At 39.0% G+C, this 27,112-nt stretch overlaps 1 protein-coding gene across 1 annotated transcript; it reads left to right on the forward strand.

The window, feature by feature from the left end:
* Positions 1 to 352: 352 nt before the first annotated feature.
* YWHAB (tyrosine 3-monooxygenase/tryptophan 5-monooxygenase activation protein beta) lies at positions 353 to 27,112 on the forward strand. The gene is made up of 6 exons (XM_036750436.1): positions 353 to 890; positions 16,458 to 16,760; positions 19,677 to 19,800; positions 23,066 to 23,229; positions 24,151 to 24,246; positions 25,144 to 27,112. The coding sequence occupies exons 2-6, from the start codon at positions 16,461 to 16,463 to the stop codon at positions 25,198 to 25,200; spliced, it is 741 nt and encodes a 246-aa protein (XP_036606331.1). The 5' UTR covers positions 353 to 890; positions 16,458 to 16,460; the 3' UTR covers positions 25,201 to 27,112.

Below are 27,112 nucleotides of genomic sequence, written 5' to 3' on the forward strand. Positions count from 1 at the left end.
ATCATACGTTCTTAGATCCCTTCCAGTTTTAACATTCTATGTACTAAAGCCTCTCTCAGGTCTGACGTTCTCTGTATTAAGATCCCGGGTCTGACATGCTACATTCAGAATTCCCTCCTAAATCGTTCCTTCTGTGTTCCAAAGATCCTCCCAGCTCTGATTTTCCATGTTCTAAGGATGCTCCCGGGTCTGACATTCTATGTGCTAAGGCCCTTCTCAGCTCTCACATCCTACGTTCTATGTCCTTTCATCTCGGATGTTCTATGTTCTATGTCCTTTCAGCTCTGACATTCTGTTTTCCAGAGCCTTCCCAGCACTGACATTCTATGTTCTTTCAGCTCTGACATTTTCTGTTCTAAGGTCCATCTGGGAGCAGCAGCGCAGACTTTCGGTGAAAACGAAGAGGCACCATGGTCTCCTCCAGCTCCTTGTGAGCTAAAGAGCCAGATCAACGCCCCCCTCCCTCCATCTCATACCCTTTTCCCACCTTTCGGCCTATTTCCCAATTCTTGGCCCCCTCACCCCATTTCCGTTGATCTTCCCTCCCCCACGCCCAACTCCCCTCCCCCTCTCGCAGCCACCTCCTCCTCCTCCTCCTTCTTCCCAAAGCGCCCCTGCACTCAGGGCCGGGCGCCCCCGCGCGCCGCTCTCGTTCTCCCGGGCCCAATGAGAAGATAGGGGGGGGAGGAGGCGGGGCAAAGCGTCCGTCGGAGCGGAAGCGGTGACCGGAGCGGAAGTGGAGCAGCCGCTGCCGCCGTTGCCGTTGCCGCACCCCGGGGGAACTGCCGCCGCCGCCGCCGTAGCTGCCAGAGGAGAGGTTTGGGGAGGAAGCGGTCGCCGCTCTCGAAGCCTTGCCGTGAAGTGTGTTGTCGTTCGCTGCCTGCTGCACGGTGAGTGTGGGGGCCCCCGGGGGCCCAGCCCGTGGCTCCCCTCAGGGAGGCCGGGTCCCTGCGGGCGGGTGGACGGGCGGGGTCGTCTAGGGCCTGGCTGCCCGTCCTGCCCTCGGCCGGATCCAACTCCCTCACCCCTGCCATGCCCTGGCCCGGGCCGGCCCCTCCCTGTTTCCGGCCTGGGCCCGCGCCTCCCGCTAGGGCCGCCCTCCTCTCCCCTCCCCTCCCTCTTGGGGGCCCACGCCTGGCCCCCTTCTCCCGTTTAGCCATCCATCCATCCATTCATCCATCCATCCATCCTTTACTCTCTTCCGGAGTGCCCCAGCATCCTGCTTGCAGCCACCCCCGCCCGGGCCTCCTGCCCCGGCCGTCCCCTTTCGAACCTGGCGTGGTACCCAGCGACCAGCTGGGCCCCGAGGTCAGGCTGCGTGCAGCTTGTTGCCTGAGCCCCACGTTTTCTGCATCGAAATAAATCAGATTGTTTAATAAAATACGGGTGTTTTCTTCATCCCCAGCTTCTTGCTCGGCCCGCTGTTGGTGAGTAAGGGGTTTAACCTTGGGAAGCGCAGACGGAAATGAGCTCCCACCCTCTGCTTTGCAGTAAAGCCATTTCATCGTTCGGTGGTTATGGGGTTCTGCCAGTGCACTTGATGTCGTGCAAAGCTCAGAATTACGATTGGAATTAAGAAAATGCAGATCTTTCAGGCGATTGAGTCAAACGTGTTTCCAGTAAAAAATAATTGAGACAAGAAAACGGAACGTTCTTCCTGAGGAATTCTAATTTGATAGGTTTTTTTTTTTTTTTAATTTTTGCCTGGCGGGCACCTACCTATTCAGGGCCCAGTCACATTTTGGGATTGGGATTTGTGGGATCGATGAGAGGGGAGTGTGTGAAGCGGGTAGCTTCACCTCCAGCTCTTCCCACCCCACCCCTTTCCCCCCAGAAAGGCACTGCCTTTGGCAAATGGAAGCTTAATATGTAATGGTTTGTGGTGGCAGAATTATTAAGGTTATCAGCCCACCTGTAAAAACCTACACTCCTCCTGGCCCTAATTGCATTCTCTTTGTAAAGAATAGATAGCATGAGGTTCCGATTTTACTTGCCCTGTGTGGGTGGATGGAATTTGGCCAAATTTTGTGATTCTGGAAAGCCAGAGAGAAAGCTGCTGAGCCCAAGCAGATAGGTAAGTACGCATGTAAATCTATGAAACTTCATGTAAAAACCATTTACGTAGACATTATGAATACATGGCAGCCTGGGAGCTTGAAAGTTGGATTTTTCCTTTCAGTCTGTATGGATTGTGGCCTTGTGCTATATGCTACAGATTTTTCCCAGTATATGTACCTCACTGTCAGCTGGAAGATTTCCTCCCAAGTCTTGTCATTTTTCTTGAACTCCTGCTGAGCACAAGATTATAAAACCATATGAATTCTTACTGGGCTTAAGCTAGGACTTGAAGTCTGACCTCCAGACTCAAAAGGCCAATTCACTAACTACCGCTGGATTATAATTCTCAGCTCACCTTGTGAGATTGGACACCATTAACCCATTTTACAGGATACGAATTCATAAGTGTGATTTGGCCTAGACCACACCTCAAGCCTTAATGGTCCTGAATCATAATTAAGTATTCATATCAGCAAGTTTCATCCCTAGAGTTATAGTTGAAATTGGCCTATCATACAATAGTTATGGGTACTGATTGTATTCTAGAACTAGAACATTGTAGATCAGGTGGAACAACCTCCACAAAGCAGGCTGGGTAAATTCCTAAGTAGTCAGGCTAATAGAGATCCAGAGCTCAGGTCACTTGCAGCAAAAAAAAAAAAATGGAGGTTATATATCAGATGCCTTCTTGCTTTCAGCTATGATCCAGCCCAGTTGAAAACATGTTGCTTTCACAGTGGCTTAATCAGGAATTTCAGGTACTTTTGTGCATTAATACAGATGTTTCTTCTGCTTGTAATACCTTATCTCTTGAGACAGGGACTGACTGTTGAGTCTAGAAGGCCTGGGTTTAAGTCCAGCCTCTGACATTAGTCGTGTGACCCTGAGCAAGTTACTTAAGCTCCCATTGCCCTACTTGGTTTTCTAAAGCTATAAGTTGTTTAATAATTGCTAGTCATCAGCATTGGTTGAGAGTTTCCTCCCAAGAGCTCACTACACTGTGAAATCACAAGTCTGGACTAAAAAAAAATCCTAAACCCTTATTATTGTAGATAATAGTTAATTGGAGGGAAACCATGTTTTGGATCTTCAATTTAGCCAACAAGTCATATGGTCAAATTAAGTAATTAGACATAAGAATAGCATTTTTCTTTCTACTTGTAGGATTTTTAAAAAAAAAATCTACTGTTTTGTAAAAGGACAAAATATTTGGAATATCACTTTACTTTTTGGCATACATCCTGTTTTAAGTGGTATTGAAAATAGCATCTTCGTGATCAATCAGTTCCAGGAATCAGAAAATCAGACTTGTCCAGTCACTCACCTTTCATTAAATAAGACAAGGAACCAACTGAATAAGCACTATAGCTCAACGCATTGTATAGTACTTCACAATGAACAGCAAGTGCTTTCAGTGTTTAGGGTCTTCTTCTTGTGTTCTGTTAAAATACAGAATTGTGTTTAAGCAAGAAATCGTGATTATGAAGACAGAATCTATGGGGGACATATGGGCTTTGTCTTTCATGGGGATTCCTGAAGGGTTCTGGTTGTACTAGGAATGGAATCTGGGGCAGCATCTACTAGCAGTCAGTTTTTAAATACTGTAATTTTCTCTTTTTTGCACCATATTATGTGTAATAAAGCAGCTAGAAATTTGTCAGTTATTTTTAGGCAATTCCTGGCTTATCAGAGACTAATAGTTTATTTTCTCAGCCGCAGAAATCCCAGGTTCTTTTCTATTGGATTTTGAAGGTATGGACTCTCAGCATCAGTTTTTCTGTATTGGCTTAATATTTTTTCTCATGTTAAATTTCCTACAGATGTTTCTGTTGGAGTAGATACCCCAATAAGCATTGTCATCTAGTGGAAAGTGCGTTGGATTAAGAGCATTGAGTTCTAAGATGTACTTAGCTTTGTAATAAACTCACTTAGACTAAATGATTTACTTGTGTAGTACCTAAGGAAGGATCTAGTTTCTTATCCCTTACCTTCCTCAGAGAAAGAATGATGCTTGTAACATAACATTAAAATCACAGAATGTCAGAGTTGGGCGGCATCTTAAAGATCATCAGGTCACATCCCCTGTTTAAAAAGGAGGCTCTGAATCCCTTTGAGGTAGTGACTTGCATAGTAAAAGAATCAGTATTCTTGGCTTCCAGTCAAACACCCTTCCCAAGACCACAGTCTTAAGCAGTATATTAATGTTTATAGAATTAATTGACATTTGAATAACTCTTAAAGCTCTTTTCATCCATTATTGTTTAGTCCTAACAGCCACTAGAGGCAGGGATGGAGATGGTATGGAGAGGGAACTAGCACTTACTAATTGTCTACTGTGTTTCAAGCACTGTGCTAAGCACCTTATAAATATCTCATTTGATCCTCAAACCAAAACCCAATGAAGTAAGTGCTGTTATGATCCCTATTTTACAGTTGAGGAAATTGAGGCAGAAAAAAGTTAAGCAACTTACCCAGGGAAATAGAGCTAGGAAGTGTCTGAGGTTATACTTGAACTCACTTCTTCCTGACTCCAGGTCCAGTACTTTACCTCACCACCTAGCTGCCTAGTTGGTAAGGGATTTGTTCTAGGTTACATAGTTAATAAATAGAGCCAGGACTTCAACTCTGATCTTCTAAATCCCAAGACTAGTACTCTTTCCACCTTACCAGAACTTCCTCCCAAGCCAGAGAGACCCGGAAAATCTAGCCATGTTTTTGGCAATCTTTAATAATTGAACCTAAAATGATTTTTTGGTCTTAATTATATCATTTGTAATCTGTATGGTAACTTATAATAGGAAATATATAATCTTTGCTAACTTGATTGTAAATGATTCGCTTTATTTGTGACTAAGCTGGACTTAACTTTTTAAGAGGAATACTTAGTACCTTAGTCCACTTTTCCTGCCTGTCCCCTTAGTGACTTTTGTGTTAAAAACCAATAATCTCACAGCTTTTTCTCCTAAAATGTCTTTTAATGTAGACACATATATCTAGTTCTAATACTTGGAAAGAGATGAAAAGGATCAATGACCTATTTAGCATCCAGAGAACAAGTCATTCCAAGCAGACTGCAGGTCAGTGAAGACGGCTTAGTTTTTTTTTAATCTTGCCAGTTTTCTATATATAATGTAAGTTTTTTTTTTTAACCTCTGTGCTAGTTAATTAGTTTATTTTGTGGGTTTTTTTCCCCTTCCACCAAGTTTCTACAGGGAAAGCTGTTTCTGAAATGTCTTGAACTGCTAAAGGTATTCAAAAGCAACTGTAGAGCAGGTATGAATACTATCAGGTATTAGAGTTTGCCCCCAGATGGATTACCTTAAACTGTTTTGACTATTTATAGCATTTGTTGTTCTTTTATTATTAAGAACTACCTCTGCCTTTTTTCTGTAGATGGCTGCCTTGTGTCATGGAAATAGACGATTGCTAGTCTTGACTCTACTACTTATTAGACTTTAGGTTGTTCATTTACTCTCAGGCTTCTGTGTAGCTGTCTTTAAAATGAGAAGGATGGACATAGAAGAACAGACATCAGGAACATTTCCAAGGACACTTTAAAACTGTTTGAATCAGAATCTAAGCTTCTTGAGGGCAGAGACTGTTTTTTTTTTCTTTTTCTTTATATATCCAGTACCTAGCATAGTGCTTAGCACAAAGATGCTTAATAAATGCTAGTTGAATTGGATTGGATCTGTGATCCACCTGATCCATCTGACAAACAATATTTCATTTCTAACGATGCTTAAACTCTAGAACTGATTACAATTGCAATCTCGAGGTTTCATGGGTCATATGGTCTATTTGGGTATATTTGTTTGCTTTAGGGATTAAATCTTTGTTGTGAAAAGTTAACAGTTGTGTCCATGTGTGGGTAATAAATGCAAACAAATTTCACATTGATGTGCAAGACAGTATGTCTGTATTCTGAAAATCTAAAAGAATGTTGGATTTGAAATAAGATAGGAATGGGTCTCAAGAAGGACAAAGTGCCACTTTTGTCTTTGCTTTTTAGATTTTCATAAACATGGGAACTAGGTGTATGCATCCATGTGAATGTGATGAGAGACACAGCGAAAGACAGAAATTACCCTTAGAGGTAGGTTAGTACACTGGAAAGAGTCAGCATTTAATTAATTACCTGTGTGCTCATGGACAATGATGGGCAAATCTTTTAATCTCTGGATACCAGTTTCTCTATCTGTAAAATGGGGGTAATCATACCTGTAATACCTACCTCACAGAGTTAGGAGGAAGAGATGAGAGAAAATGTGGGTAAAGGTCTTTATAGTCTTGAAAATGCCATATAAATGTTAACTATCACTATCACTCCCTAGATATTCTTTCTTCCATTGCCTTCTACGGCCTTGCTCTCCCATTTCTTTCCCTTTGTTTTGTTGTTTGTTTCGTTTTGCTGGATTGTCATCTATCTCCCATTTAAGCGTGGTTGTCTTCTAAGACCCTGTCTTGGGCCCTTCTTTCTTTCAAGATGATCTCATCAATTTCCATGGGTTCAATTATCTGTATATATATGACTTCTAAACTTATGTGTCTAGTCCAGTCTTTTGTCACCCGTTTGCTGGATATCAGATGTTCCTTTGGCATCTCAAACTTATGTCCAAAACAGAACTCACTATCTTCTCTTAACCAAACTTCTCTTCTAAATTCCCCCATTTCTGTTGGTATTGCCATCATCCTTCTGGTCACAATTTTGTTTGCAGCCCACTCCCCTTTTCCAACTGGATTTCTACCTCCACAAAATCTCATATACACTCCCTTCTCTCTCCACATGGTTGCTACCCTGTTGAGATCACCATCACTTCTCACATAATTGCCTGGTAATTGGTTTCACTCCTTTCAGTCTTCCTCTAATTAATCTTCTGCATAGCTGCTAAATTAATATTACCAAGATAAAGGTGTGACCACTATATTCTCTTGCTCATAAATCTTTCTTGGCTCCCTATTTCCTGGATAAAATGCAAATTCTTCAGCCTACCATTTAACACCTTTCCACAATCTGAATTCAAGCTATTTTTTCACACTTTGCCTGCTATGCATTTTGGCTAAACCAGCTTTACCAACAGTTTCCAGAACTCAGCTTTCTACCTCCCGTTTCCATAGGTTTATATAGGTTATTTCCCATTCCTGGAATGCCTTCCTTCCTCACCTCTACCTCTTAGAGTCCTTAGCTCCTTTCAAGGCAGATTTCAGGTATGGAGGTCCATAAAAGCTTCCCTAATCCTCTTCTCCCCAGTTAGTATTCTCTGTCTCTTCCGTTTTCCTTGTCCTTACCTTTATATATGATCTATTTTCTCAGTACAATGCAAGTTCCTTGAGGTCAGGAACTGTTTTGCTTTTGTCTGTATCCCTAGTGCCTAGCACATTGCCTTGCATGTAGAAGGTACTGATAATGTGTTTGTTGAGTCATTTTTAGCCTATTGTGCTCTGATGTTGGGCAGACATATATGAGTTTGGGTCAAAGCATTTCTTACAGTCTGTCAGATGTTTTTATATGCCTCAAGCTCCTTGCACCTATTTGTAGGACTAATATATTTAAATATATGTCTGAAAAAACTCTAGTTAATCAGCAGATGGTGTTTTTAAAAACAGCATGTAGTCTTAATGGATAGAGCATTTAATGGCAAAAGACATAGGTTTTATTGTCATTTCTGCCAGTGACTCACTCTGACTGTGGGCAAATCATTTAACCCCCTATCCTTTATTTTTTAAGTTAATTTTTTCTAATTGAACACACATTTAGTAATGATATTTATTACCCGCTAGAACATAGGCAAGTGTTCGGAGACAGCCTCTTCCCTGCTGAGGAGAACTTCCCAGATTCTCAGTGTTCATTGTATGTGGTGGTTAGAGAAATCCACAGCACAAGGAACGTTGTGTTTTAGATGACTAACTTCTGTTTCTAATAATGTTTTTAAAATCTGAATGGAGTAACAATCATTATTAGCTTTTTAATTTTGTGTGTAGAAAGGAACACAGACATTTTTAGAGTGGGTGTTTTCAATGAGTGATTTTCTCCCAAGAGCACACAGAAGAGCCAGAAACTCTTCAACTTTTTCTGGCTAACACCCACAAACCACCTGGCTCTTGTGACTTTCTTGTACCCTTTGCAGTAGCATGGCACCAGTTTTTCCTCAATATCTTGAATTTCAGCTCCATAGTCTTTGATTTAGAATACTGTGGATAATTGAGGACAGTACATAATAAGAATGTTTTTTAATCAACTCAGGATTTACAGCCAGTTGCCTTTCACCAGATTGACCTCTTGATCATCAAAGATTCTACACCCACCACCAATTTTTCTTTCCTGTCTCTCTCAGTCTTTTAAACTTACAGGCCTTACTTCTTCTCTTTTTTGTCTTATGACTTATGTTCCCTTAATTCTGTTCTCTTGCTTATTATAAAACATTGTACAAATATAAGTTGCTTAATTATTATTATATTTCAGTCATTTAACTGAACCACAAAAGACCATAAACTGACAGTCAAGACTGGGGCAGTTCAGTGAGATGAGCCAATGATACAATTATTTGGATAGGGATGGAAAAGGTGCAACTCAAGTTCATCAATTCTGATGTTTATTGAATCTGTGCTTGGATAATGGATGACTGATTTGAATACATAAGTCATTTTTTCCTGTCTCTGAGGAACTGTCCCTGCTTGGATCTTTCTGTTTCTCAGTTCTTCCAAACTGTAAAGCTCCTGTCCCATAGACCTCTGCCAAGATTTATCTCTCATATGATGAAGCTTTTTCAGGTTATCCTCAAGTGTCCTTTTCTCCCCCCTGAATGTATTGCTTTACTCTCTCCTGAATGTGAGGTCAATTCATGTTCATCCTGTGTTGACTTTTCCTTTGTTGGCAACTTGAAAAATGGATTGAATGTGATGTAATTTCATGCTTCAAAATTCTATATCTCACCTGGAAAACATTGGCGAAGGGTTAGGAAAAGGAGAAATTTAACTTAGGGGCACATTTGTTCTGTCCTTTGAACTAGTTTGTATTTCAAGGAAGTCTTACTGTATCGATACAGGATATCACTAGAACCAAGACTTTCTGTTTTTCTGTAGTAACATTTCAATAGGATAACTTCTTGTAGTAACAAATACTTCCCAGCCCTCTTGACTTGACAAATCCAATGACTCAGAACAGATTGATGCCCATCAGGTGGGTGTATATTAACTATAGATAAGTCCTACTCTTAAACATATACATAAGTATCCCACTCACATGGAAAATGGCTTTTGACTCAACTGCAGAGCTAGAATCCTGCTGCCTCTAATGAGTATGTTTGTTTGCTTTGGTTTCTTGATGGTACGCTGTGTGTTAATACCAGTCCTGATGATTGATGAGGCTTGAGCCTTTCAAAGTTTTCTAGGAAGCAAATTAGGGCTCCCCTGTTGATTTTTTTTAATTGACGTCTTTGGGTCAAAGCCCCAAGAGTGAACAAGGCCTTGGTTTGGAACCATCACAGTCTGTCTTCTCCTGAAAGTTCGTTTTTTAACAGATAAACAGGACTTAGTTGCAGATAATCACCAACATGTGCATCCATTTTGGAGAGGATTGTCAGTTCAGGTTGTTTATGTCAAAGTGGTAGTGTCACAGATTAAGGTTTTCTATCAGATTAAGGTAAGCTATTTCTTTTACCAGTAGGTCCAAACTAGATTTCTGTTGTTGTCTTAGGCAGCCGAAGGATAGAACATTAGTTAACCTGCATTCTCTTTGCGCATTACTGATGGTCTCTATGATATGAGACAAGATTATTTGATAAACTGAGTGCCTACTGCTTGTCCGGTGATGATTGATGTGAGGGAGTATGGAAGAAATGTCAGAGAAAGTAGACAGTGGAACTTAAACTTGGTTTTAGGGTAGATATGATTCTTTCCACATAGTGAATAGTCATTGACTTGAAATGGGGACAGGGGATTCCATGTAAAGAATATATAAGCGAAGGAACGGAAGTAGGTATGAGCTTGGCATGTTCATGGGACCGTGAGGAAGCATTAGAAGAAAATGTGTTGGAGAGTGATGGAAGAAGAGTTGTGTGGCTGTATTGGAACCAGAGGATAGAAGATACTGAAGTCAACTAGAGTTTAGGTGTGAGACAATATAGTATTGTAGAAAGAGCAGTGAAGTAGGGAGTATATGGATTGGTACAGCCATGGTATCCCTGGGCCTGGCACGCTTGGCAGCATCTTTGTGATCCCTGTGCTAAGTTGAGAGGTCTATAGAATGCCATGAGGCAGAAAACGTCATAAGTTTTTGCCAACCAGGCTATGATTTCTTTTTTTTTTATTTAAATTTATTTTTAGTTTACCACACATGGTTCTACATAATTTTGAGTTCCAGATTTTCTCCCCTCCCTCCCCCCTCCCTCCCCAGGACGGCATGGAATCTCATATAACTACCATGTATAACTTCACATTGAATTAATTTATACACTAGTCAAGTTGTGGAGAAGAATTATGACCAATAGAATGAATCATGAGAAAGAAGAGACAGAACCAAAAAAAAAAAAACCAAAAACAAAAGAGAAGAAAAAAGGTGAGCATGTAGTACGCCTCAATCTGTATTCAAACTTCACAGTTCTTTCTCTGGATGAAGATAGCATTCTCCATCGTGAGTCCCCTGGAGTTGTCCTTGCACCTTTCGTTGCTGAGAAGAGCGAAGTATGTCAGGGTTGGTCCTCACAAGATCCATGTATCTGTGGTTGTGTACAATGTTCTCCTGGCTCTGCTCCGCTCACTCAGCATTATGTCGTGTAGGTTTTTCCAGGTTGTTACGAAGTCCGTATCATCCCCATTTCTTAAGACACAATAGTATTCCATTACCTTCATGTACCACAGCTTGTTCAGCCGTTCCAATTCTTGGCTACCACAAAAAGAGCCACTATAAATATCTTTGTACATATGGGTCCTTTTCCTGCTTGTGTGATTTCTTTGGGATACAACCCTAGAAGTGGTATTGCTGGGTCAAAGCAACCAGGCTATGATTTCTAAAGTGACTGTCCTCTCAGTCAGGTGATTGGGGAGAATTAAACTATTCTACCCTTGTATCGAGAGTAAATTCGTTTGTACGATGGGAGACTTGAGGATCTACTGCTTGATTCCCTCTTGTGTTTTTGTTTTGCTGTTATGCTTTTGGGGGCAGGGAGAAGGGAGGAGCACTGGACTTCTGTTCAGGAGGCCTGGGGTTTAGTCCTGACCCTGTCTGACTGTGGGCAGATTGCTTAACCTGCAAGAGCCTAGCTTCATCATTTTTAAAATGGGAAATGATCCTACATGTTCCACCATGAGGTTGTTGTAAAGATTAAATGAGATTACAAACATGAAGGCATTTTGTTCACTTTAAAGCATATGCAAATGTAATATATGAAGGAAATAGAGATTCTTACTAGTTTTTGAGCAGAGAAGTGACAGCATAAAAAAAACAGTTTAGGAAGGTTAATCTGGCATATACTGTACATAGTGGAGCTTTATAAGAAAATTGAAATACAAGGAGAATACTTGAGTATAGAAAGGTTATAATAATATGTTTTTGAAGAATAGGTGCATTGAGTTTTTGTTTTTGAAAGAAATGAGTTGTGCATGGTATGACTGGTATAGTTTGGTTCTTTCCATTTGAAATTTGTTCAATTAATAGTAGCCTCCACTTTGTGTAAGTTGAGAAGCAGTATGACTTAGTGGATTGAGGGTTGGCCTTGGAATCAGGAAGATAAAACTACATGCAGAATTTGAGATTTAAAAGGGACCCTAGCTGCTATTCTAGCCCAACCCATACTTGAAAGGGAATCTCCATTATAAATAACATACTTGACAAATGGTCATCTAACCTCTGCTTGAAGCTCTTAAGTGAGGGGGAATCTACCACCTTTCTAGGCAGCCTATCTTTTTGGACAGCTCTAATTCCTAGGATGTTTTTCCTGATATCTAGCCTAAATTTGCCTCTTAGCAACTTTTACCCATTCGGCCCAGTTCTTTCCACTGCGACCAAATAGAATAAGATTTATCCCTGGGTTAGATTTGGTGGGCACTTGATTTGCATCCAGTTTTTTCCCCGTATTTAAGCCTGTATTTTGATACATGTTGACTGTGTGACCCCGGATAAGTCTTTGAACTTCTTAGGGCTCCAGACAACTTTATAAAACCACAAGATGCACACCAATTAATGATCTGTATTAGTAGAAGAGGTTTTCCTCTCCAAGAGTTCTGGACACTGATGCAATCACAGATTTCCCTATTATCCTCAGAAAAAAAAAGAAAGTAATGTAAAATACTATAATTTCATTCTCCCATACTATCTTGTTGCCATGAGTGCTGTGATAGACAAATTGGGTCCTGGGCAAAGTAGTATAAATTTTTCAGGATTCCAGTAAGAATGGATGTTGAATTGTTAGAAATTACTTGGGAGGGGCAGCTCGGTGGCGCAGTGAGTAGAGCACCAGCCCTGGAGTCAGGAGTACCTGAGTTCAAATTCAACCTCAGACATTTAACACGTTTACTAGCTGTGTGATCTTGGGCAAGTCACTTAACCCCAATTGCCCTGCCTTCCCCCCTCAAAAACAAAACAAACCAAAAAAAAAAAAGAAATTACTTGGTAGCTAGTCAAAACTGTAGTATTTATAGATTCTTATTTGGGGGTGTTTCCCTGCCCCCAATCTAGCATGATTATCAGTTATTTAGGAATGACAAATTAAGGTAACAATCATTTAAACTTACTGTCATGCATATGCCCAATTTTGTAACCTGGTGATCCTCCAGGAGAGTATGGTATTAGTAGTGTTAGATTGGGCATTAGGAGACCCTTCTCTCAGTTCTGCTGTTTATAAAACTACATGACCTTGGACAAGTCACTTTTCTTGATCTGTAAAATGGGAGGGTTGTTTTTAAATAAATGTCCCTTTTACCAAAATATTTGTGATAGGATTTGTAGTGGTAGAAAAAAGAATCCTGGATTTTAAGTGAGTACCCATCCATTGGGGGGAATTGAATGTAAGGGAATATTATCACCCCAGTGATGAATGTGAGGAATGCAGAAAAACATGGGAAAGCTGATATAAATCATTGCAGGATGAAATGAGGAGAACTAGAACAGAATACACAATGACAGCAGTAATGTAAATGAAAATAACACTAAAAGGCAGATGTAATAACCAATCTCACCTCTATCTTAGTAAAAATGTGTATGGCATAGGGGGAAGGGAATTCTGTGGATATATACCATCAGATGCATCTTCTATATTTGTTGGTTTTACTTAAATGCTGTTCTTTATATTGAGGGAGGGTTCATTGGGCAGAGGTTGGCAGTTAAGTGGTTATGATTGATATTTTTTAAAAGCTTTAAAAATAAAATGAGGACAGTTCTCAAATCAACAGTTCTTAAACTTTTGGTCCTAAGACTCCCTCTTAAAAATAATTCTTAAAAATAATTGAGGACTCCAAAGAGTTTATGTGAGTTATAGCTATCAGTATTTGCCATATTAGAAATTACAACATCTTAACATTATTAAGAAAGTAGCTTTGATCTTGCTGACCTCCTGACAGGGTATCAGAGACCCTCAGGGGGTACATGAACCACACTTTGAGATCACTGGACTAGATGATTTCAAAAGCATTTCTTGCTTTGACATTATATGGCATCCAATCTTATTTGACATTTTACCTAGGGTTTTAACCCTAACTCTGACTTGTAAACTTTTGGTATGTCCCTATTGGGGAGGTGGGAGGTTATCTCATAGTTTATATCTCATTGGGATGAGAGGGAGGGAGACAGAAGTGGGATACAGAAGGTTTTAAAAAAAAATAAAACCCAGAAATCTGATATGGGTCTGCCTGTTTGGCTTGAGATCTAGGCTTACAGCATCCTTTAACTGAGTGGTCTTCGTGCTAGAAATAAACGTTCTTTGGTTCAGTTACTAGTAGCACAGACTAGTAGTATATACATACAGAATACTTTCTGCTAGGGTAAAAAATAAGGATTTTTTTTAAAGCTGACATTTGTATGTCATTCTAAGTCTTACAGAATGCTTTATATGTTGTCATTTGGTTCTTAAACCATCCCAGTAAGATAGTAGCCCCGTTTTACAGATGAGGGATTGAGCTCAGAGAGATTATGATTTCTCTATAGTCACACAGCTCAGTTATTAGAGGCAGGATTCAAGCTTAGATCTTTTCTAACTCCAAGTCTTTTAAGCCATATGTTTTAACAATCCGGCTAGCAGATGCTGTGGGGGTGTAAAACCAACAACAACCAGCTCACAGAACGCTGCATGCCCAAGTTCTTTTGATCTGCTTTACTAAGGAAAGCAACGTTAAGGGGTTAACAATCTTACTTTAATCCAGCATACAGATATCATTCACTTAGTTCAGGGGGAAAAGCCAGCACCCTGAACTTCAGAGCAAATACAAACAAATTACAAACATACATTTATAAACAGACCAAATACAATTCATAGTTACCAACATCTGAGTTCAGCCAGGAGCTCCACAACGGCTGGCTCAGAGTCACGTATCACTACTGCTGCAGCTCAGAGCTCCGAAAAAAAAGAAAGCCAAGCCCTGGGTTTATATATCTTGTTCAGGGTCAAAGGTGGGTCACACGTGTGACTTACCTACGTGACCTAAAATCGTCGCAAAAATTCGACTTAAACCCACGTGGTCTAAAAGCCTCTGATGTCTTAAACATGTCACTCAAACCCATGTAAACTAGGCTTTCCCTTGAGGCAAGAAGGTCATCAGAGACTCCTAATTTAATCAAGGGAACAAAGGCCAAACTCTTCAAGGGCACTTGGTTGAATAAGTGCTAAGAGCCCGTCTTGATTCCCAGTGCAACATAATGAAAAAATTTATCAAATCAAGTAGACCTACTGCCAGTGGATTGTGTTTAGATGTAAATGTCACAGTCAATCAGCAGGTATTTATTAAATGCTATATTATATTATGATATATATTTAAAACTACGTACTAAGTACTGTGCTAAGTGCCAGAGATAACCAAAAAAGGAATAATAGTGCCTGCGCTTAGGGAACTCACATTCTATAGTTGATGTGGAGATGTTATACTTTATGTAAAATTGGCAAGAGACAACTTTGTGTAGTGGGAAGACCACAAGATATGGGGGGGGAGGGTCAGAAGACCTGTCTTGGAGTCTTCTCTTCACTCCTCATTTTCTGACCAGATAAATCATTTACACTATGAACTTTCCTTATCTACAAAAGATTGGTCTTAAATGTTTGTGTAACCTGCCTCATCTGTGATTGTGGAGCATGTACTTTGTAAACCAATAGAATGTAAGCTCCCTGAGGGGTAGAGAGTATTTCATTTTTGGTTTTGTATGTTCAGTGCTTTGCATGTAGTAGGTGCCTAATAAGTGCTTGCTGAGTGATTGCACAACACTTGATATATCATGAATTGCTATTTTTTATGTATAGTGACTGTAGATACAAATGGAATCAGTTTGGGTAAAGGTTGAGACTTATTTGGAACATAGAGATGAATTGGGATTATAAGGTATAGATAGTTTAGTAGCTAAGCATTTTATGATAGAGATACTATCTATAGAATTTCTTCCCTGATATTTAAGATTAAATAGAAGATCCATGCAGTCCATTCTGTATTTGAGGAACTGAGGCCCAGATTGGATTAGTAAGTTGCCTGTAGTCCTACCTGACTGGTCTGACTCCTAGTCTAGTGCTGTTTTCACTATACCACAGTACTCATCAACATTGAAATGTGTGAAAAAGTTACAGAAAGATAACACTGTTTGAAAACTTTTGTCACCATACCCTTGTTTCCATTTAGATTGAACCATAAATCTAAGTATAATAAATATATTTAGGTTTATCTTCATAGTCTTTGCTTTGTATCAGATTTGATCAGATTCAGTCTTTTCTCTAAAGTTATCAGGAAACAAGGATATTGGCATTGCTAAATGGGTCAAGTTGAATGGATCTCGTGTCATTGGTCAGTTTCCAGAGAAATGCATATTTGGATACCTCTACTATCTTGCTTTTGTCATTATCTGAGAAAGTTTGTGTGAAAGATGCTTAGAACTACTTCATAGGTGATAGGACAGCATTTAGAACCTTGATCCTGGTTTTGCCACTGACTTTGTGTGTGACCTTGGGCCATGTCACTTCATTGCCTTCCTCTGTAAAATGTGACAGGTTCAACTAAATCTCTGAGGTTCCTTTGAGCTCCCAAGATTTTATTCTAAATTTCCATCTGGTGTTGAAATTTTGTATCTGAGGTTCCCAGCTCTAATTATCTATGTTCTATATGTGAAAGTCCCTTCTAGCTCCAGCATTCTATGAAATCTTTTGGCTGAGAGGTGTGTTCCCTGGGGTGTCTGGCCATCTAACATTTAGTCTTCTATCTTTTTACTTTAGGGAATGACCATGGATAAAAGTGAGCTTGTGCAGAAAGCAAAACTCGCTGAGCAGGCTGAACGTTATGATGATATGGCTGCTGCCATGAAGGCGGTCACTGAGCAAGGACATGAACTGTCCAACGAAGAGAGGAACCTCCTCTCAGTGGCCTACAAGAATGTGGTAGGCGCCCGACGCTCTTCCTGGCGCGTGATCTCCAGCATTGAGCAGAAGACAGAGAGAAGTGAGAAGAAGCAGCAGATGGGCAGAGAGTATCGTGAGAAAATCGAAGCAGAATTGCAGGATATCTGCAATGATGTTCTGGTAATAATAATACTGTTTAACATCTCCATAGAGAATGAAAGTGTATAGAGTGTGTTATCTCACCACAAAACTGGGGTACCTGGTACACGGTTTATTGTCCCCCTTTCACAAAGGAGGAAACTGGCTCTTAAGGATTAATTAGTAGCCACAATCAGATAGCTGCTAAATATCAAAACTGGGACTTGAACCCACATCTTCTGATTCTTAAGTTCATTGTTATTTCACTTACGTCGTGCTGTCTTCCCTGGTAGTGATCTGGTTTTTAGTAAGATTTAAGCTTCTGATTATATTAGAAACCTATGGAAGCTTTCGCAACCAAGTTTGGAACTATATCTTTTCCCCACCTTATGTCTGCTTTATAGGGTACATTTGATTTTACACTTCAGGTTCTCTTTTTCCTTCCTAGCTTAGGCTTATCCATTAGAAAAAGCAGCCTTTCATCATCATCATCTCTTCCTCCCCAGTGAAGAATCAAACTAAATAGACAGGAGTCAGGAGAGAAAAAAATAACAAGCTGTTTGCTTACCATTAGACTGGTAATGTTATCCCCCAGCATGGAGTGAGAAGTTGAAATGCCAAAAAGCATTCCAAAGTCAAATAAAAATGATGTGAGGAACTGCCTACTTAGGGAGTTGTTGATGTCTATGCTCTTGGTATAGGTCACTGAGTATCTGTTCAGCATTTCGTTAGATATCTACTGTGTAAAAAGTACTGTGCAAGTCACTAAAGAAGACAGATGATTGAGACATTTTCTTTGCCCTCATAGTGCTCATAGTTCAGTAGAAGAATGTGTCACGAACACAAATGGTGTAATAACTATAATATGAAGTAACTATAATAACCATGTTATACTTAATATATGTAACATGTGATAACTATAAAGTGCTCTTTACTTACAGACAGTACTGCCTTTGATAGAAGCATAAGACCTGAAGAAAATATTGCCCCACATATCCAGTGAGAACAGTTTTATGAGTGTGCTAAGTCTTAGCATAGGTTCAGTGGTCATCTCTATATGAAGATGGTTCCCAAACCTACCTATTGCTCTAATCTATTACCTGAACTGCAGTCATACATACATCAGCTGGCTGCTGGCACCTGCACTGGAACATCCCATGGTATCTCAAACTCAGGATGTCCAAAACAAATCATTTTTTCCCCACTAAACTTGCCTCTGTAAACCACTCATTTCTGTTGAGGTCACTTCTCTCCTTCCAGATATCCAGGTTCCCAACTTTAGAGGGATACTTTACTCTTCTCTCCCTCATCCTCCGTATCCTTTCAGTTGCCAGATCTTGTCAAATTGATATCCATAACATCTCTCATATCAATCTCTCCTTTACCCTAGTTCAGGGTTTATCAAAAACCTTCTACCTAGGGTATTGCAGTAGCCTTCTAATTTATTATCCTCCTTCTAGTCTTCTCTTCAGTCCATGCAGGTGCAAAATTAATATCTCTAAAACATAAATCTAACCAAGTCATTCTTGAAATATCTTTAGTGGTCCCTGTGTCCTCTGGGGTAAAATAACAAATACTTCAGCCTGACATTTGAATTTTGGGACAGTCTGGTTTCCACCTTCTTTTCCAGACTTATTATTACTCCTTTTTGCGTGCTTTATGTTCCAGCCAAACCAACATACTAGCTGCTGACTGAATTTAGCATTCTATCTCCCATCTTAATGCCATTTGCACAGACTGTCCTTCATGCCTGGAAATGTGCTCTTTTCCCAGCTCTGCTTCTTAGAACCCAGGCTGAGATCAGGTACCACTTCCTATGTGAAGCCTTTCATAATCTGTTTTTCTCTTCCTTTTTCACATTACCTTAGATTTACTTATACATGTAAATTTCTTGATAAAAGGAATTGTTTTGGTTTTGTCTGTATTTTGGTTCCTTCCATCTAGTTGATGTTTGGTAAAGGGTGAAATTGGGTTCCCCTGAAGGGAAAAGAAGTCATCACCTCCCTTGACGGTCTTGTCCCACTGTCCAGTTATGAGCAGGGCAGGGCCTCAGGGAACTGCCCCAGTTTATTGTATCCTGGGGACAGCTCTGCCCATGACAGCTTCCTTTTGAGAAACTGTACAAAACTCTCACAAAGGCAATATTCTTTTTCCTTGCCCTCCATGGTATTCTAACATATACATGTATATGTGTAAAAAAAAAATGTATCTTCAATATAGGGCATTAAAGTTACTGTTGAACTTTTGCAATTTGCCCTTTCTTTTCTTTCCAGCTAGGAGAGTCATGTCTGAACAACCTGAATCAGGCATTTGTGTTGCCCAAGTCAGGCTTGAAAGTTGTGGACTTCCCCTCCTATTGACTTTTGGAAATCACACATCCCTGTGTAGTTCATTGAAGGAGTTGTGACCTTATTATAACACAGGCCACTTGACTTGTCACAAACCAATTGCCTTTGGGTAGGGAAGAATGGAATTTTTTTTTTTGACATTTTGTACTTCCTTTGTATGCCTGCCTTGCCTGCCCCTATTCCCAGCTCTGATCTTGAGTATTTTAGCACTTATATTCCAGGAAGGATTATTATTCTCTATAAGGTTTGGATTCCTTACAGAATCCTCACATGGCAAAGGAAATATTGAAAGAAATTTATAAATTATCTTTAATGAAAAGTGTATATTACTATGTTTTGATCTGGGATAAAAGATTCATTGAATCTCAAAGTTGGAAGGGACTTTTAGAGATCCTTTTTTAGGTCAGTAAATCCCTTGCTTGGTAAATGAATCCTCCCTACGGTATTCCTAATTAATAGTGCTTTAGCCTATATTTTGTCCAAAAAGTGTATCTTTAAACTAAATCATCAAAGCTGACTATAACAAGTGATTTGTTGCTTTTAAATATGCTAACTCTATATTAAAATAACCTCATTAATTAATGACTTCAAATCCTAAATCTCTTTTTAGGAGCTCTTGGACAAGTACCTTATTCTCAATGCCACACAACCAGAAAGTAAGGTCTTCTACTTAAAGATGAAAGGTGATTATTTCAGATATCTATCTGAGGTGGCATCCGGAGACAATAAACAAAGTAAGTAATGTTTTAAAGAAAAATAACCAAGATTGGAACTACTTTGAATATATAGTGTGTTTATCAGATAGATTCTTAGGACCTAGTTTGAATTATATTGGTTTTAGGAGAAAGTATGTATTTGTTTACAGAATTTTAAGGGGTGGGGGTCCTAGGTATAGAATATGGAATATATTGTTAGATTTTTTTTTTTTTATTAAAGTACTGATTTGGCTAATTTTCTTTTCCTCTTTTTTAAAAAATTCTTCCTTATAACGGATGGCTCTTTGGAAGTGGAGAAGAGATACAGAGGGAAATTTATGTGATTTAAAAACAATGTGTTAAGATGTGGTTTAGTGGGGAAATATTGGACTTGGAGTCAAGAGAGACCAGAATTTAGACACCTTATATACCCTGCCCTCACTAGTCATTTGACCTTAGGCAAGTGAAAAATTTCTAAGTTTCAGTTTCCTAACTATATAGTGGGATCAAAAATATACCACCCACCTCCCATTGTTATTTTGAGGAATATTAGACTGAAAATTCCTTTGAGGGCAAAAATTGTTTTAGTTTTGTCATTGTATACTTACATTTAGCGTAGCACCTGGCATATGGTAGATGCTTAATAATATTTGTTTATTAACTGATTCAAATGCACTAAAAGTGTGAGCTGCTGTTACAACATTAACACTTGTAGTGTGCAGAATTTCTAATGATCTTGAATATATATTAGAAGATATTCAAAACATTAAAATGTCTGCTAAGAGGATTAATTAAGCTAGTCTACTGTTAATTTTTCAGAAATGACAAAAAGTATATATTGTTGATGAAATATAAGTAAGGTTAAAATCTTTAAAAATTATATTTTCTTAAATCTTATTTTCTCTCCTCATTGGGAGAAAAAACCCACAAAATTCTTGCAATAAATATGCATAGTCATGCAAAACAAATTCCTGCGTTGGATATGTCCCAAAAGTATATCTTATTATTCATTAAGTCTGTCACTTCTCTGTTCCTTTGGAGCATACCTCATCATCAGTCCTCTGGCCCATTGGAATTGTGGTCAGACATTGTGTTGATCAAAGTTCTTAAATCTTTCATGTGCTGTTATTGTGTAAATTGATCTCCTGGTTCTATTCACTTAACTATTTTTCATTTCATATAAATTTTCCCAAGTTTCTCTGAAAGAATCCATTTAATAATTTCTTGTAGCAAAATATCATTCTGTTACATTCAGATACCATAATTTACCAGTTAAAATTTAATTTAGTTAGTAACACTACTTTCAGAAAGTCTTGCCCTTGAATATCTGGGGGCATCTCTTTTTAGAAGTGGAGTTCGAGTGTGTTATTTTGATAGCTTGAAACCATCAGTGATGGCTAAGATGTTGACCCAGTCTGTTTTTAACTGGTAGTGATACTATGACCTCATTCGCCGGGTCAGACTCCTAACTGTGCTAGCTAACTAAAGTTAATTCATTTGCTTCTATCCTTGCTGCATGGGATGTGAGCAATAATCCATCAAATTTCAAAATTGATTTTTTTTTTGTATGATAACAAACTCTCTTTAATTCTAGCACCTGAAGCCATGTGAGGGTATATACTTTATCGGTTTCATGGAACTATCGTACACATTCAGTAGAGTGGCTATTGTACAACATCACTTAGCATCTCAAAATCAAGAAACGTACTGGAATTGTTTAAATGCAATCCACAAAACTTAAAAAAATTTGAAGCCATCCTCAAAGAGTCAGTTAAAACTTTTAAGCTTAATACTTAAAATAAATGATTAGTCTCTTATAAGGGCTATCAAGAATGATATTGAGATCTGCATCACGGGATTTGTGTTCTGTGATGGTATCCTGGACAGGGATGTGACAGGCCAGATGCCCGTGGTTGGCGCAGTGGATAATGTTGGACTTGGAGTCAAGACCTGAATTTGAATCCTGCCTCAGACATTTATTGACTTGGTGATTTCTGGGCAAGGCACTTAACCTCTCTCAGCCTCAGTTTCCTAATCTGTAAATTGGGGATAATGATAACACCTCATGGTATCGTTATGAGGCTCAAATGACAACTTGTAAATTTTTTTGCAAGCTCAAAGTGCTATATAAATAATGTTAAGTTGGGTCATGCTAAAGCCCAGCAAAAAGTCTTATCATAGTTCTGTAGCTTCTACATGTATTTTTTGTGTGTCAGAAGTAAACTGCAAGGTTTAAATACTTGTCTTTACATATACACAAATTACACATTGAAAACAAACAAAAAATATTTGTTAACTAATTTAATATGAAAATGTTTAAAAGCATTTAAAAATGCAAAAGATTAGTCATCTCTGACCTTGAAAACTTGATTCCATTTTTTTAAATACTACATCAAAGCAAAAACTACAATTTAAGTTTTCTTGAATCCCTTATCCAGAAATACCCAGAAAGGAAGATAGAAGTGATTGTTTGACCCTCACCCCATAGCCCCCCAATGGCTGAGAAAGCTCCCTAAGGAACTGAAATGCTAATGTCCAGAATGAGTCCAGGTAGTTAGCGATATAGAACACCACCATTGTTAACTATGCAGCAACAGTAATGGTAGTATAAGAACCCCTTAACTGTTCTGGACACACTGAGGAAATGCAGTAGACTGTTGGGTGTTTTTGGCCACTGGGAACCAGAAATTACAGTATCCCTAAGGTCCGAAATACCTCATTTTTTGCTAAACTCATTTCAGTGGGTCTGAGGCTAGTTGAAGCTGCTATTAAATTTTAATCTCAGGCTAAAAGCTAATTGATATTTTCCCAAAAAACTAAACACAAAGAATCCCAGAATTAATGATCTTGTGTTGGCTGAAAATTTATCTTTACTTGTTTTGGGAGCTTCTTTTAGGGAATAAAACCATGTTGATCATTCTGGTTGTTGATCCTCAGTCATGTTTTGTGCTGTTGGAAGCCAGTGAGCCTTTCTCTCTGGACTTCTCTGGATTGGCCTTTCAAAAATGATATAAAGTATATCTCATGAATGTGTAACTTGGCTAATGTGGCCCCACCACTCACCTGTTCTTTTTGAAAGGGATATGTAGCAAGAAGAGCCCTAGGCTTTCTAGTTTAACCAGTTCTACCAGCACCAGGCTGTGCTGGATGTCACTGGACAGTTACACTTGGCGGAGAAACATGCCACCAACTTGGCTAAAATAGTTTTGACAAAATTTTATCAGACCAAATGAGAAATTATAAAACTTTTAACCTGTGAGTGAATGCAGCGTAAAAAGGGTTTTTTTTTTTTAATCTTTTCTAGCCACGGTATCAAACTCCCAACAGGCTTACCAGGAAGCATTTGAAATTAGTAAGAAAGAAATGCAGCCCACACACCCAATTCGACTTGGCTTGGCTCTCAATTTCTCTGTCTTTTACTATGAGATACTAAATTCGCCTGAGAAAGCTTGCAGTCTGGCAAAAACGGTGAGTGAACCCTTTTTGTGTCTCTGAATAGGTCACTGACCAGCAGGAAGGATTATTTCCTAACTAGTTTTTTCTACCTGAAATTTGTTTGAGCTATTTCATTGACCTAGTCTTCCGTGAGAACTAGGCCTTTGGAAAGGAAATGTATACAACCTTGGGGCTGAGTATTGTAGAATGGCCATTGAATTCCCTTCTCTTTATTTTTTCATCATAGTGTCTTCTAGAGTCATTTGGGACTATTGGGGTAGAAGCTCAAATGGATCAGATCCTGATTATTGGGACTGGGGCTCAGTCAAAGGCATGATCTTCATCATACTAACAACTGAAGTCAAATTAAGCTAGTCTAATTAGTTTTTGCATCCTCCCTTTGTTGCCTCCTGTGTTCTGTTTGAAATAACCTACTGCCCTTTCCATGTAGTTGAGATGTTCTTCCAAAAGTACACTGCTGCTTTAGAACTTTTCTAAATGGAAATTGGAATTAAAATGAGTCTTGAAAAATGTTTTGTAGCTCAGTTGTTAATTAGTTTTAGGAGTAGTACTTTTATAACCGCTGTTCCCTCTCTCTTCAACACTTCAAAGATTTTAACTTCATCACAGTTTCTATCCACGCCTTTGAGCATTAGATCATAAAATAAATAGAAAACATTTTGTATGACTCAGACCTAGCAGAAAACACATGATGGCCTGCAAGCAAGAAGCTAGTGCTTGGAATATTCTCATCTAGGAACTTTGTGGTTTAGAGGTGTCTTTTATCTTTAGAGGAATGATGGTTGTAAATGTGCATAAGGTGACATTTGCTAACATAGTAAGCAGGATCATGGAGGACTATTTTCTTTCCCATTTGGCTAAGGAGAAAAATGAATTTAACTAAGGGAATGAGTGCCAAGGAATTCTGTGCTAAATCTTTGTAGTTTGTTTTAGGCCTTTGATGAAGCGATAGCTGAACTGGATACACTGAATGAAGAATCTTACAAAGATAGTACTCTGATCATGCAGTTACTCAGGGACAATCTCACTGTAAGTATTATGGCTCTGTTTATCTCATCTGTACTGTGCTTTAGAACACTTTACCCCCAAATAACTCTGTTTGATGCCACTTCCTCTGAGTTTCTTTATCACTGTTTTTTCTAGAGCTGGAATCCTAAAAATATTATTCACATTATATTAGCATGATCTGTTTACATTTTGTGTAGTACCATCTAACAAATGCTCGTGTAGGTGTTCATTTATCTCCCAAGTCACCTTATAAAATTTTCTAGTTCTATACATTTCCTACCTAAAATCTTTTCCCTTTTCACTCACCTGCAGCTGAAAAGGCAGTACTTTAGGTGGTTCATTTATTCATCAAACAGTTGTAAAATACTGTGTGTTCCATATATTGTGCTAGGTGCTATTATAAATAAAAGAAAGGTATAAATAAATGATACATAATAAATGTCTTCTTGTGAAATAAAAGATAAGACATGCTCCTTGCCTTCAAGGAGTTTGCCATCTAATGGAGGAAAAAGAAATGTACAGACTTAATACAAATTAAGAGTATGGCCAATGCATCAGTGAAGTATAAAATATGCTACAAGATCAAATGAGAGAAATTATTTCCAGATTGAAGGGGTAGAAGAATCAAGGAAAAACTTCTTGAAGGGATGGGTCTTTGGGTTTTGAAGAGTGATTTAGACCAACAAGTAGATTGGTAGGGAAGGACCTTCTACGTGGATGGAATAGAATGCACAGAAAGGTGTGGAAGTAGAAAAGAGTGAAGGCATTTTCAAGAGAATATAACTTGTATAGAGCATGAGGGTGGCGAGTAGCAGAAGAAAGATTAGAAAGAGTAAGTCGGTACTAGCTTGTAGAGAGCCATGAATGCAAGGTAATTGCCTAAGTGAGTGCAAACAGCTTTCTTTTTTCTTCTTACAGTTATGGACATCAGAAAACCAGGGTGACGAAGGGGATGCTGGCGAGGGAGAGAACTAATGGCTATCATGCTTCAGTGTCTGTTCAATATCACTCTGTACCCTACACATATATCCCTTTGTGCGACCAAGAATCGTACGTCGACTTTTCACAACCTCAGCATAGCAAAAACAGTCCGTAGGGTGAACAGTTGGTGTTTGTTTCAAAAACTGAGATTTGGTAAAACAAATAACGATGGCATTCTGGAGTTTGATTCTGATTAACATTGACAGTTAGGATTACTGAGTGTTTCTCTTTCTCTTTCTCTCTCTCTTTCTCTTTTTTTTTAAACTGAACACTGTGATTATGGGGTTTTGTAACTTAGCAGAACTCTCTCTTACTGGTAGAAAAAAAAAAAGTAGACCTGAATTATGTGTAACTTTTTTGAAAGTTAAATCTGATATCCAAATAGTAAAAGTACAATTCTGTTGTAAAGCTGTACAGAAAGTTATAGAGATTATATTGTGACACTGGGACAAGGAATGAAACACCCATCTGGTAATATTCCAGCTCATTGACAACTGAAAGTGATTCCACCTACTGTTCGAGGCTTCAGATTCTTCATCATTTTGGGCTGTTTACAGTCCAGAACTGGTGAAAGTCACTGTCACAGTTTCCTTCTCCTCTGGGGAAGATGGACTCCTGACATCCAAATTCCTTTATGATAGTCACCTGGATTTTGAAGCAGAATAAGATCTAATGTACATATAACCTAGAATTGTAGAATTACAGAATTTCCGAGTTGGAAGGACCTCTCAGTAGCTATCAAGTATGTGACAAAACCCCTTTCCCGCAGCAATAAGTTACCAATTTGTGACTTATGCTTAAATAGTGGAATCATCCTTTCATTGTGACAAGTGAGCTGAAGCAAGACAAGATGCATATTTTTACGAATGGCCTTATCTGTTTGCTGGATATTACCTTTAGGAATAACGTACTTACAAGATTGCCTTTCTCTAGGAAAATTTAAAACAAAAAACCTTTAGGGCATTCCCAATCTAAAATTCAAAATGCAGTCCCCAGCCATTCTTTCCACACTGTCCACCTTTAATGTAATTTTTGTTCCTTCCTAGATTTCTTTCCTTCAGCCTCCTCTTACCTATCTCTTTTTTCTTTGTGAATTCTGTCCTCCTGTATATTTTTGCTTCACTTTTTGTGAATATATGGGCAGGGGAGGGGGGAGGGGGGAAGGGGAGTTTTCCAGGACTTGTGGACAGGCCAGAACTGCAGGTGCCACCATTCAGTCTTCCTCCAGTTCTTTGAGTATATACTGCTCTTAAGTCATACCCAAGATCTGGCTTAAGTCAGTATGTTAACAGTTCCCATTATTTCCTCCTGGAATGCAGCCCCAACACACTTCTTAGTACCTGACATCAGGCGTGCCCAAATGAGACCCCGTAATTTACAGAATGTTGCATGAACCATGCACAGGAAAGGACTCCAAGCATCCAGGCCTATCGTCTCACAGCACCATCTCGCCACCTTAACATTCCACTGAGCTGTCAATACCATCTGTTTGTCCATTGTCTGCTAAAACAAGTAAAATTCATGCACTGATTAAAAAAAAAAAAAAAGAAAAAAAAAGAGAAAAATCCACAAAAACACTCCCCCCCAGCTGAACCATTGTGCAGTTAGTCCTTGGCGCTTGATCAACACAGTAGTGAATGTGGAACCGAGCCTGTCTGTATATCTGGTAGCTCTTTTTTGCTTTGTTTTTACTGACCAGTATTCTGCCTAACGTTTGCTTCTGTGATGGGTATATTGCGTAGCACACATGTGGTTGTGAAAATAGTATAGCAAAAACAAAATCCCTGGTTATTGATGTACTAGATTTGTGTCTGTCTTTTAAACAGTTCTAGTTTCACCTTACATGGAATAATCAGGAAGAGTGTAAAAGAATTCAAAAGTGAAATAAAAAATTTTATCAGTTAAA

The sequence above is a fragment of the Trichosurus vulpecula genome, chromosome 3 (assembly GCF_011100635.1).
Source record: "Trichosurus vulpecula isolate mTriVul1 chromosome 3, mTriVul1.pri, whole genome shotgun sequence".
NCBI classification, from domain to species: Eukaryota; Metazoa; Chordata; class Mammalia; order Diprotodontia; family Phalangeridae; genus Trichosurus; species Trichosurus vulpecula.